A 10,860-nucleotide genomic window follows, 5' to 3' on the forward strand; every position below is an offset into this window, starting at 1 on the left:
CCCCTCTCTGAAATGTCTTGTCCAGCTCCTCTGTCCTGACTGGAACAAGCCTATTTCAAACAGTGCAAACCATGAGGGACCAAGACATCACCTCAACCTTTTAGATGCTCCCATAGAACCAATCACATCCATTTCCATAGACAGATCTGGTTTATACACTTCAGGGCATGGCCCTGACGCACCAGGCAAGATCCCCACTGAAATCCCCCCTTCCAAACTCATCCTCTTTCGAGGTCCAGCTCTAACTTCGCTGTGTGCAGCACCACTTCCACCACCACTTCTCATGTCGTGTGAGCTCTCCTCCCCTGCCACAGTGCAGATAAAGCACAGCAGCTATCTCAAGCCTCCACACAAACTGTAGTTCTGTTTCACTTCCTCTTGCTGCAAATAAGCCAACAGATACACAGAGCCAGCCAATAATAGGAAAGGATATTACAACCTGAACGTTTTCCCCATCAAATGGGGGGGAAAGAACAGTGTTTGGAAATGGCACTTTCCAGAACATTTGCACAAGTTCTGCCTGCATTTGCCATCCCCCCTGGATTTCAGTGACAGGGAGCAAAGAGAGCAGCACACAGACAAGTGCCTGAGATCTCTGCACGGTTTGGTTTTACATCAGTTTCATTAAGGGTAAGGAAAACAAGGCTTTGCCTCCTACTTCTTGTAGCCCCCCCGACTTCCTCATCCTTGTCTCCAATGGGGTTTTTACCCAGGGATGTGCACATGGTCATGATAACCCTCAGGAGACAAGAGGGGCTTTCTCCTCCTTCAAAGCCTGATGGAGTCAGCCCTACGCACTCAGCTAAGGGCTGATTTCAAGCAGCTCTATAAAAGCAGTGATTTTCAAAGCCATATGGCTGAATATAAGCAATTCACAGAAGCTGACCAGGTTACCTGTTGTAAGCCATGCTGGCACTGCTCAGGGAAACACAATGTATCTGTTCAAATCCCCAAGCAGATGGCTGAGGCTTCACAGCCCCAGTGCTGCCAGGGTCAGGATCTGGCCCATAGGAAACACAGTAATGAACAAGATGAGTTAATATGATTCACACCTTGAATCCTGAGCTCACTTTTGAGCTCCTCACTACAGGAGAGACCTTGAGGTGCTGGAGTGGGGCCAGAGAAGGGCAATGGAGCTGGTGCAGGGCCTGGAGCACAAGAGAGATGGGGAACGGCTGAGGGACCTGGGGGGTTCAGTGTGGAGAAGAGAAGGCTCAGGGGGTACCTGATGGCTCCCTACAAGTGCCTGCAGGAGGATGGAGCCAGGAGGGGCTGGGCTCTGCTCCCAAGGAACAAGGGATGGGACAAGAGGAAACGGCCTCAAGCTGCACCAGGGCAGGTTCAGATGGAGCTGAGGAACAATTCCTGCCCCACAGGGTGCTCAGCATTGGAACAGGCTGCCCAGGGCAGGGCTGCAGGCACCGGCCCTGCAAGTGTGCACACAGCGTGGAGATGAGGCCTCAGTGCCATGGGTTAGTGGTGGCCTTGGCAGTGCTGGGAATGGTTGGACTGGATGAGCTCAAAGGGCTTCTCCAACCCAGTCGATTCTATGATTTCTTTAACAAGACTGACCTCATTTTCTCCATGGTAGCAATGGGACACTCCTGATTTATCAGACAAAAGCATCAGCCCCACTTTCTACCCAGCATCTCTGAAACCAAATAGTGATGTGAAACTGCTCTGCTTTGACAGTGTATTGATACGAAGCAATCCAGCTTAGCAGAACACAGGCTCTGTGCAGCCCACGGCCCAAGGGAGGCAGCCAGGCTCCAGCCAGGCTTTACAGCCCACCGACTTCAGCAGCTCCATCAGGTCCAATACTGTCTTCTGCACAGGCGTAGGTGGTAAAACAGCTTGTCCTTCACATTCCCCAGGCAGCACGCTTGATACAGGACTTTGATAGATGCTCACTTAGTTGTTACTCTGAAATGCTTTCCTGGAGCTTGGCTAAACATTGCTTTCAGCAATTAGTCTCTAGAACAACAAGAGAGTTGATGGGAACATTTTAGAGGTGATTAGAAATGCACAGTGCCCAGCAGCAGAAAGAAGGGACTTCCTGATCAGCAACCTGAGCACGCTACCACTAGAAAGCTACTTAATGCCTTCCACCCTAAGAGATCCCAAAATATCTGGAAGATCATTTATTAGCTGGTTACTCATCCACTTCTGAAATGCAGCCATTTCTCAAGTGGGATTTGGCACAAGTATAAATGCATGGTAAGAATGCAAGGAAAAGACTGAAGAAAACTTTACTAAGTGGAATCACTGGAGAAAGATTTGGGTGACAGAATTCACTGAGATAGCAGCTGTTTTGAACTGAAGAGTCAGTATTCCAGCTCTTGCATAAGGCTCAAACTGAACAAAACCCCAAAGGGTTTCAAAATGCTTCCCAGTGGTGCAATTGTGAGTTTGAAGTCTCATCTGGCAAGGTTATTCTTTGCTTCTTGACACATTTCATAGCATAGAAAGTTTGGGGGTTTCTGGCAAACCAGTAAGCTAACCCTATCAGGCACTGGGCTGCACAAAGGTGCACAACACCTTGGGAGGAGCTAGAGGGATGGGAAAGCAGATCCCTGTTTTCCAAAGGGACCTCCTTCAGACCACAAGTCACATCATGTAGGGCCTGACCAACAAGTGGAGTTCAGTACCTGTTATCTGCTACCTGCACTGAGCAGAGCTGACACTAGGCAGCCTCTGAGCAGCTCGAGCCATGCTCTGACATGCAGAGCTTCTGCAGCTCTCAGCTGAGCTACATCAAGCTTGGCTGCCAAAGGTGCTTTCCCACTTCATACCTTTTGTTCCTCTGGTTTCTGCTTGTGTTACAGCAGAGCCAGATCCACAGTGCAGCTTCTTGAGGAAATAAGGGCCACGATGTTTGTGTAATGAATGTGGTATTTGTGGTGAATATAGATTAAATATATGAGACACTCCATTTCTCAACACAGCAAATACCAAACGGCTCCTCAGGTTCAAAGAAAGATGTAACCTGACATAAAGGAGATTTGTGGGATGAATTGAGATGAGTGATTTTATTATAGGAAACAATCTCAGGCCCAATAGTGTGCAGTACAAGCACATTAAAATAGCCTCTCTGAGAGAGATTTTCATCTACATAGGAGATACACACAAAGGCTGTTGAAAGTGCTATTTTTATCCCCATTTTGCAGAAGTGGAAGTGTGGCTGCAGAAGATGAAGTGCCTTACCTGAGCCCAGCAAGAAGCTTATGACTAAGAACAATCTGAATGCTGATCTCTCAAGACTCCAGCTGTATAGGCCTTGCCTTAGATGCCTTGCATATCTTTGACCCCATCCAAGAAGCGTGACATGAGGCACAGTCACAGAAGCCACTTTTCCGCATTCCCGGTAGCTTGGGCCAGATGTCAAGGATGGAGGAAGCAGGGAAAGCCCAGCTTTGCCTCACTGTTCTCAGCATTTGAAAGGAAAGTCCCCATTCAACACCACTGAGTACTGGGATTTGAGTTTAGACCTAACACTTGGTGACTTGGGAAACATGGGAGCTTGAAGGGACTAAACCAAACAGCTGCCTGGTGTCTGCTGTGTTTTATCCTCACAGATCTGTTAATTCAAAGCAAGGCTCCTATGAAACTCGACTGGATTTCTTCTTAGCTCTTCCCATGTGGAAAGGCTGGGCTGCATCCCTGTATCTCAAAAGGAAGAGCCTTGCTGAAGTCATGACTGTCTTGTGATCTTCCTTCAAACCCTCTCTTTCCTCCATACAGCATCCAGAGCAGATGACAGCCACGCCAAGTAGGTTTGGTCCCTTCCCTGACTAAAACCATTCCCAACCTGAATTTCTCCATGTATGACCAGCTATGGGCTGAAGATCAGGTAGGAAACACACTGGAAACAGCATCCAGAAAGTGTTTTATTATACTTCCAAGTGCAGAATTTAGCTGCAGGCAGAGAACTAATACATCCCTCATTTAGGTAGCTATACAAGGTTGAAAAGTAACTGAAGTCATCAAAATCTCTTCCCAAAACCCCAGGAAAGGGACCTGCAAGAGGTGAAACATTCGGTATCTGAAGGAGTCTGTTCCAGAGAAGCACAGGAGACAAGAAAACCAACCCAGCACATGGTTTGTTGCCCTCTACTGTTCGCCCGCTTAAGATGCAAAGCAAATTCTCCCTGTACCATCACCCTTGTAAAGCACATCGCAGTGACAGCACAAGCCAGCAGCATGATGGTATGTGATACATGGGAGGGAAGACATGGGACCGGGAAGAGGCTCTGCATGGGGAGTGCTCACAAGGAAAACCAACAGCCTGGCACAGCACAACACACAGAAGCAGAAGGCTCCTTTCTGCTGCACAACACAGGAAGCATGGGCTGAACTCAGCAGACCTGAGTACCAGGAGCTCTAAGTGCTAGACCAGGCCAGATGCTCTAAGCCCAAATGCCAGCCTTTCTGAGCTGTATTAGCTACTCATCACTAGCCCAGCACATACAGATGGGACTGTCACACACCATGGGGAACAGAACAGTTTCAGTGCTTGGCAGATGCTAGTGCTGCTTGTTAGACTTTACCTCTGGAAACGTTAAGAGTAATAATGACTGGCAGCAACACCAGATACCCTGGGATCAGCACAGTCCTTACCCTCACCTGGTAGGAGCCACCCTTTGTTCCAGTGTTCTGTGAGTGGTGGCAGGTTTGCTGATGCACAGTAGATGCTGCTGCATGTCAGCTACCAGCATCTCAGCTCCCTTCACTGGGAGCTAATTGTGCACTGGTGCAGACACACCTGAGCTGTGTCAGCCAGACTGGAGTCAGCATATGGTGTTGGTGCACCTGTCCCTGTGGGACTTACCAGTCCAGGTTAGGGCTCCAGTTACTATAGTGTGGATCCCCATCCCCTTTGAGAATCCTCTGTGTTCTAACTGCTGATTTCCCTGTGTACTATTAGCTGTGCTTTTGCTTTATTCCATTCCTATCAGCCTACAAAATCAAGAGTTGACTTCACACAACCTTTTTGCCAGTTCCCACTGAAGCTTATTCCTGACTCCACAAAATCCTCAACAGCTTCTCTCCATCATTCAGACAAAATACCTGAACAGCTATTCCAGGAATGGGAAAATCAATGCTGATAGGAAGGAGCAAAAAACCCAAACTGAAACCTAAACCCTTCCCTCTCCAAGCCTGTAAAAATCCAATGGGAAGAAATATCACACATTGCCTGGAAGAGGCAGGAGCAAGAGATGCAAGCAAAGCAACTCCTGGAAACCTTACTGTAAACAGGAGACTGTATTCACCCAACGCACTGCAAAGGAACAGCTAATCCCTGGGAAAATGTTAAGGGCATAGTGATGCTTCTGCCAACATCCACACTTATTACTTGCTTCAGCAACTGCACTTCCCATTCATGAAGTGCACACTTCCCTCATGGCTCCCTGCTCTTGAGGGGAGAAAAAGAAGGAGAAATAAAGAAGTTCAGCTACGAATGCAACCCAGTGCACAAAACCAGTGAGTTTGTGAAGCTGAAGGTTAGCCAGGTGCCTACTGCACACAAGCAGCTCTTGAGTAAGGTCCCACAAGCTCCTTAGGCAGCACCAGCTCCTGACTGTGCTTTGTCTTGCAAGGACTCCTCATATTGGTAAGAAACAGCTTCTCCCTTCTGGCAGATGGGATGGGATGTGCATGGCTGTGTGGTGAACACCCAGTTAACAAATGCTGCCCTTCAGTGGATGACACCTTCCTCTGCCACCCTGCTCCAATTCAGGATTTGAGCTACTCCCAACTGTAGCACTACCCTTAATGCTGTTAGAAGCATGCAACACTTGAACCCCATAAATAACCCCACCAGTCCCCACATAAACCCATCTCCCACCTAATGGGCAAGGACCAGCTGGACAAAACATCTGCATCGTTGTAGCTTCTTGGCACACTGAGAATTGCATCAATTGAGCAGCACAATAGAAAAGGTCCAGTTGCAGCCCCACCTTGGCTGATCAATACCCACAGAATCACATAGCCCCAGCTGAGCAAGCAAGCTCAGACCTTAATATATCAGCATGCAGAAGGTTAAGACACCCCAGCACAATATGGTGCCTTTTCCTAAGGTCTCATGCACTAGGGAAGCCAGGAATAAACTGTTGCTTTATTATTTTCACATCAACAGGAAATGTCATTTGAATTACAGGTGTATTTTTAAAACTAGATTTAGTCAAGTGCACTTAGAATTCACAATTTTCTGTACACAAATACAAGTCATCTTCAATAGGAATTCCTTACATAAGATTAAAACTTGAGATGTGGTACAAATGAGCAGCAAAAAAAATCCCCTCCTCCCCATACAGTCAAGTCCACAGAGATGATGATATCCCTGAGGATCACCTAAGTCAAAGCTCTTCTGCAAAGCAGTTAAAATGAGGAGGCAAGCATCTGTTTTACCATACGGCCATTTAGTGAAGCTACAAATTGCCCCATTAACATCCCAGCAGCCACAAGGGTGGCCACATTATTAGGAAGCACTCACTAAGACACCAATTTCAGCTTTAAGGCTCTTCCCCTTCACCACTGCCAGGACGTGCTGGCAAGGGGGGGTTTCCTTCTGCACACTTCTACCACCTCCTTGAGCAACATTAGGTGACAAAAACCTTGTGTTGCCACAGCTGCTCCCCTGATTTTGAACAGGATACACCTTTGGTTTCCTCTCTACACTTGTGATGTGGATGGTGGAAGGTTACCCCACACCTGCCCAGCACCAACCGCTTGCCAGCAGAAGGCAGCAGCACTCCCAGGACTCAGAGATCAAGGGCACTTGCACACAAGAAAGTGCCACTCACCACCCTGGCCCGTTTTCAGTGTTAAGATGGAAAGGGAAGAGAGAGGGGTTTTCCCAACCTGCTCATCTATACTGAGGCAAAGAGGACTATCATCTGCTCCATGGGTGATGAGACTGTCCCAGAGAACAGTCAAGGGGAGACTGGAAGGTAAAATGAGTAGATTCCTCCTCAAACACAACCAAGTCTACAAGCAGATGCCTCTCCACACACCCTACTGTTAACACTATCCAGATAGAACTGGGTTGTTTAGGTTATGCTGACAAAAGCAGAGGGTTACAACCTTTTTGTTGGTCTTCTCCCCATTACTGGACACCAATGTACTTCATTTTGGGGACCAAGTTCACCATCCACAAGACAAAAAAACCAAGGGCTGGAATTTATTTGTTCTAAGCTCAACACACTGATAGGGAAATTAGCCAAGCATTTCTAATAACCCAAATGACACCTTCAAGTCATAAGCTAGACTGAATGCTTCTTGAAGTACCTTATCATTGGCTTTGGGTTCATGTTTAGAAACGTTACTACATAAAAGACTTCTAAGAACAACTAGTCCATAAAATTTGCCTCATATTAACAGGTCTGACTTGAAAGGACTTGAATGTACCATAAAACACTGAAATGCATTTCTGAAGTTCTTACTGCTTTTCTAACTAGAGGAGCCCCATGCACGCAGGTTTAAAGGTCAAAGTTCTGAAACAGAAGCTGTCATCACACTACTATTATGATAAAAGCTCCACTGGTAATTCCAGGTAACTCTATCAGCAAGAGTAAATTTACAGAGGTACAGCAGCACGTGAGATAACGAAGGTCTAAAACACACAAGAAAGCCTCAGCAGGAAGCACAGGAGGAAAAAGCCTTCTATTGTCATGGTTTGTGCAAACTTCACAGCCAGAAATGCAGTAAAAGGCATTATCTCAACATCTCTAAGAACTTGAAATTCCTTTGACTTCTGTTTGTTAGCTGACTCTTTTTATCAAGAGATACATGTTTATGTGCATAGGGTGTTAAACATTTATGGTGCTATTTCACTTGAATCTGAAATTCACACTTCTAAATCAATACACTGATGCAGTATAGCTGATCTAGGAAAAATACACATAGCATGGATGCTGACCAGTACCTACAGAGGGAAGCTACCCAAGGGGCTCCTGAGTCCCCTGTGCAATAAACACTACATTAAGCTGACACTGCAGCCTTAAGAAGGGGTGCTTGCAAGTCCTTTTGATCTAGAGGTTTTTAGCTAGGAGATAACACCAGAATATCAGCCAGGTCAGCAAGTGCCAACCAAGAACTTCAAAACACATCTCAGGAATGCTATATGTGAAACAGAGCTGAATATGCTTCATTACAGATACAGGGGTCAAGCTATTTTCATCACAGACTAAAGTTCACAGCAGAGATTAAGAGGTTATCTGCTTTAAGAGGAAATAGTTCAGCAGAACTTAGAACCTCTAGATCCAAAGAAAACTGGCAATCAGTTTAAAACATCTGGACTTCACCCAGATACTTCATTCATTAGATGAATGTTGCCTAGCCCTGGTTTAATTTTCCTTTCTACAACACCCTCTTACATGGTAAGTCAAATACAAGAGTAAAATGAGAAATCTGGGCTTCATGATTTCAGTATTTAAATTCAATGTACCTCCCTTCAGGCCTTCCAGCAAAGGAACTGGGTGCAAATTTAACAACAAGCACTGGAGATGTCAGAGAGAGAGATCTGGGGGTACAGACTTGGCACAAAACACGGCATGAATAGCAAATGAAACCCAGAATTAATCAGATGCATTTTCTAAACCATAAGGATAACGCCTGCAGAAGAACATGAAATGCCACAGGGCAGCTCTCTACAGCTGTGTTCAGGGAACATGAACAGTCAGAAACAAGCAAATACCCCTAAGATAAGGAAATGACATAACAAAAAAGTCTCCATGACTTTGTCAGTGCTTTCATTTCACAGGTTTCTGGCAATTGCTGTGTCAAATGGGAGACCCCAGTCACTCAGGTAATACACTTTTATCATCAGTCATCAAAATATTATTAGGATAAGCTTTTCAAATCCACTTTTAGAGTTGCTTTACCTTTATTTCCACAAGCCATAGCAGTCACACACCCAAACACACAGTCCCTGACACACATCTCCCTGTAGTGACTCCACACCAGATTGGATTGGTCTGATAGATTTCCACAGCAGTCTCTATGGATTAATCACAACTCCCATCTTTCCAACCATCTCGCCAGCGCTCATCCACACGAGAGCAGTCAAATTCTGCTTTCCCCAGTTTCCTGTTCACTTCATTATGAAGAAGACACAACCACTGGGAGAAGTTATTTCTGTTGCTAGTATCAGGCTGATTTGTACGTAATCTGCAAACAGGGAAGAGGAAACAAATGTTACTTCCTTACAGTCACCGAGCTCAATTCCCAAAGCAGGCACAGAGCACACAGCCAGAATCACCTTCTCTGCTACTGCAAGATGAGTCCCAGAGAGAACCCAGAAGCCAATCCTCCACTAGAAAATACTGATGGCTGCAACTGGCTTGGTTTCATTCACTGCCTACTCTTGTCAACTGGAAATGATGCAGGAACAGCTCAGCTATGATAAAAAGCAAGAAGTACTCAAGTTCATCAAAATGCCAAGCAGCTGCTTTGCCATGTGGTGTCTGCTAAGTCAATAATTAAGTTTCAAATGAGGTTTTTTTGCATGTTCATCATCCAGAAGAGTTGAAACCCTCAAGAAACAAGCTGACAGTAAGAGGAGTGCAACGCTTTGTGCCTCCACTGCAGAGGCTGCAGACAAAGGGGGTTTTCTGGGGTACAAACACACTCGCTTCCTGAAAGCCAAATTACATCAAGTCCCAGCCTAATTCCACAACTGAGTCCTGTCTGACCCAGGAAAATCACACAATTGCCCCAGGGAGGCCTCGGCGGCAGCACACAACCCAACAGCACGAGGAGAGCTACCGGGTTTTGAGTTAAGCACATCTCTAATGGATGCAACAATGGAACAAAGCAGTGCAGGGAGCTACAAACCCCAGTGCAGGAAGAGCTGCCCATGCACAAATCACTGCTGCAGGCCAGCATTTCAAGCATAAACCACCATAAACCAACTCACCTCTCCCTCAGATCCTCAGCGCAGTGCTCGCAGGGGTAGAACTTGGAGAAGAGGTTGATGAAGTCCCTCATGTCCTTCTGCTGGCTGCTGGTGGGCTGGTCGGGGTAATAGGCTGCCATGGTGTGCAGGAAGCCCCAGGTGCTGCGGCCCAGCTGCTCGCTGTCCAGAGGACAGTTTGCTGGTGGCTCCTTCTCCTCTGTGGCCGTCAGGTCCTGCAGCAGGAGAAAGGGTTGGGAAGGGGATGCGGTATTGAGTGCGGAAAGAACCCCTTATGGGAAACGGGGGTACAGGTCCCTCACACCCAGTGGGACAACATGGAAGCCCCCTTCACCCTCCCACTGAGAAGAATCCCCGGCCCCTTCACTGTGTGAGGAGGGGGACACACAGCCCCATCACAGCGGGGGGACGGGATGCAGACCCACTGCACAGCTCGGCAGGGGTTAAGGGCGACAGCCCACCCTCAGGGCTGGCAGGGGGAAGCCGCCGCCGCCTCACCCCTCCGCCCGGCGCTGCCTGCTTCCTCTGCTGGCGGAGCCAGCTCTTGAAGTCCGTGCAGGCTCGGCACGGCTTCTTGGACGGCTCCTCCGCCCCGGAGCCCGCAGCGCCGTGCGGGACGGGGAAAGGGAAGGTGAAGGGGCCGGCCTCGGTACCGGGGAACGGAGAAGCACCGCGGCCCGGCCGGCCCTCGTTGGGCGCCGCCATCTTGGCGCCGCGGTGCACCATGGGCTGAGGGGGTGGCCGCCATTTGAACTGGCCCCGGGTTACCTCAGGCGGCAGCGGGCGGACGGGAAGGGATTTGTGGCTAAAGCGGCTCGTTGGTGAGCAGTTAAAACACCACACACAGAACGTGTGTGTTTCTGCGGGCTTTTGACAATAGTGTGGCAGGTTCTGGGTTTGAGTCTTCTGAGGAGAGTTCTTGAGTTCTAAGAAGTGACAGGAGCCTC

At 47.8% G+C, this 10,860-nt stretch overlaps 1 protein-coding gene across 2 annotated transcripts; it reads right to left on the reverse strand.

Moving 5' to 3' along the window:
* Positions 1–1,717: 1,717 nt before the first annotated feature.
* On the reverse strand, positions 1,718–10,645 carry GFER (growth factor, augmenter of liver regeneration). Of its 2 annotated transcripts, none has more exons than XM_034065743.1 (3): positions 10,412–10,619; positions 9,917–10,128; positions 1,718–1,974 (listed from the first exon to the last, which is right to left on the reverse strand). In XM_034065743.1, the coding sequence occupies exons 1-3, from the start codon at positions 10,616–10,618 to the stop codon at positions 1,968–1,970; spliced, it is 426 nt and encodes a 141-aa protein (XP_033921634.1). In that variant the 5' UTR covers position 10,619; the 3' UTR covers positions 1,718–1,967. The 2 variants fall into 2 exon arrangements, with proteins under 2 accessions (XP_033921634.1, XP_033921635.1); XM_034065744.1 differs by lacking the exon at positions 1,718–1,974 and adding an exon at positions 6,096–9,168 and having other exon boundaries at positions 10,412–10,645.
* Between the last annotated feature and the right edge of the window lie 215 nt (positions 10,646–10,860).

The sequence above is a fragment of the Melopsittacus undulatus genome, chromosome 8 (assembly GCF_012275295.1).
Source record: "Melopsittacus undulatus isolate bMelUnd1 chromosome 8, bMelUnd1.mat.Z, whole genome shotgun sequence".
In the NCBI taxonomy this organism is placed as follows: Eukaryota; Metazoa; Chordata; class Aves; order Psittaciformes; family Psittaculidae; genus Melopsittacus; species Melopsittacus undulatus.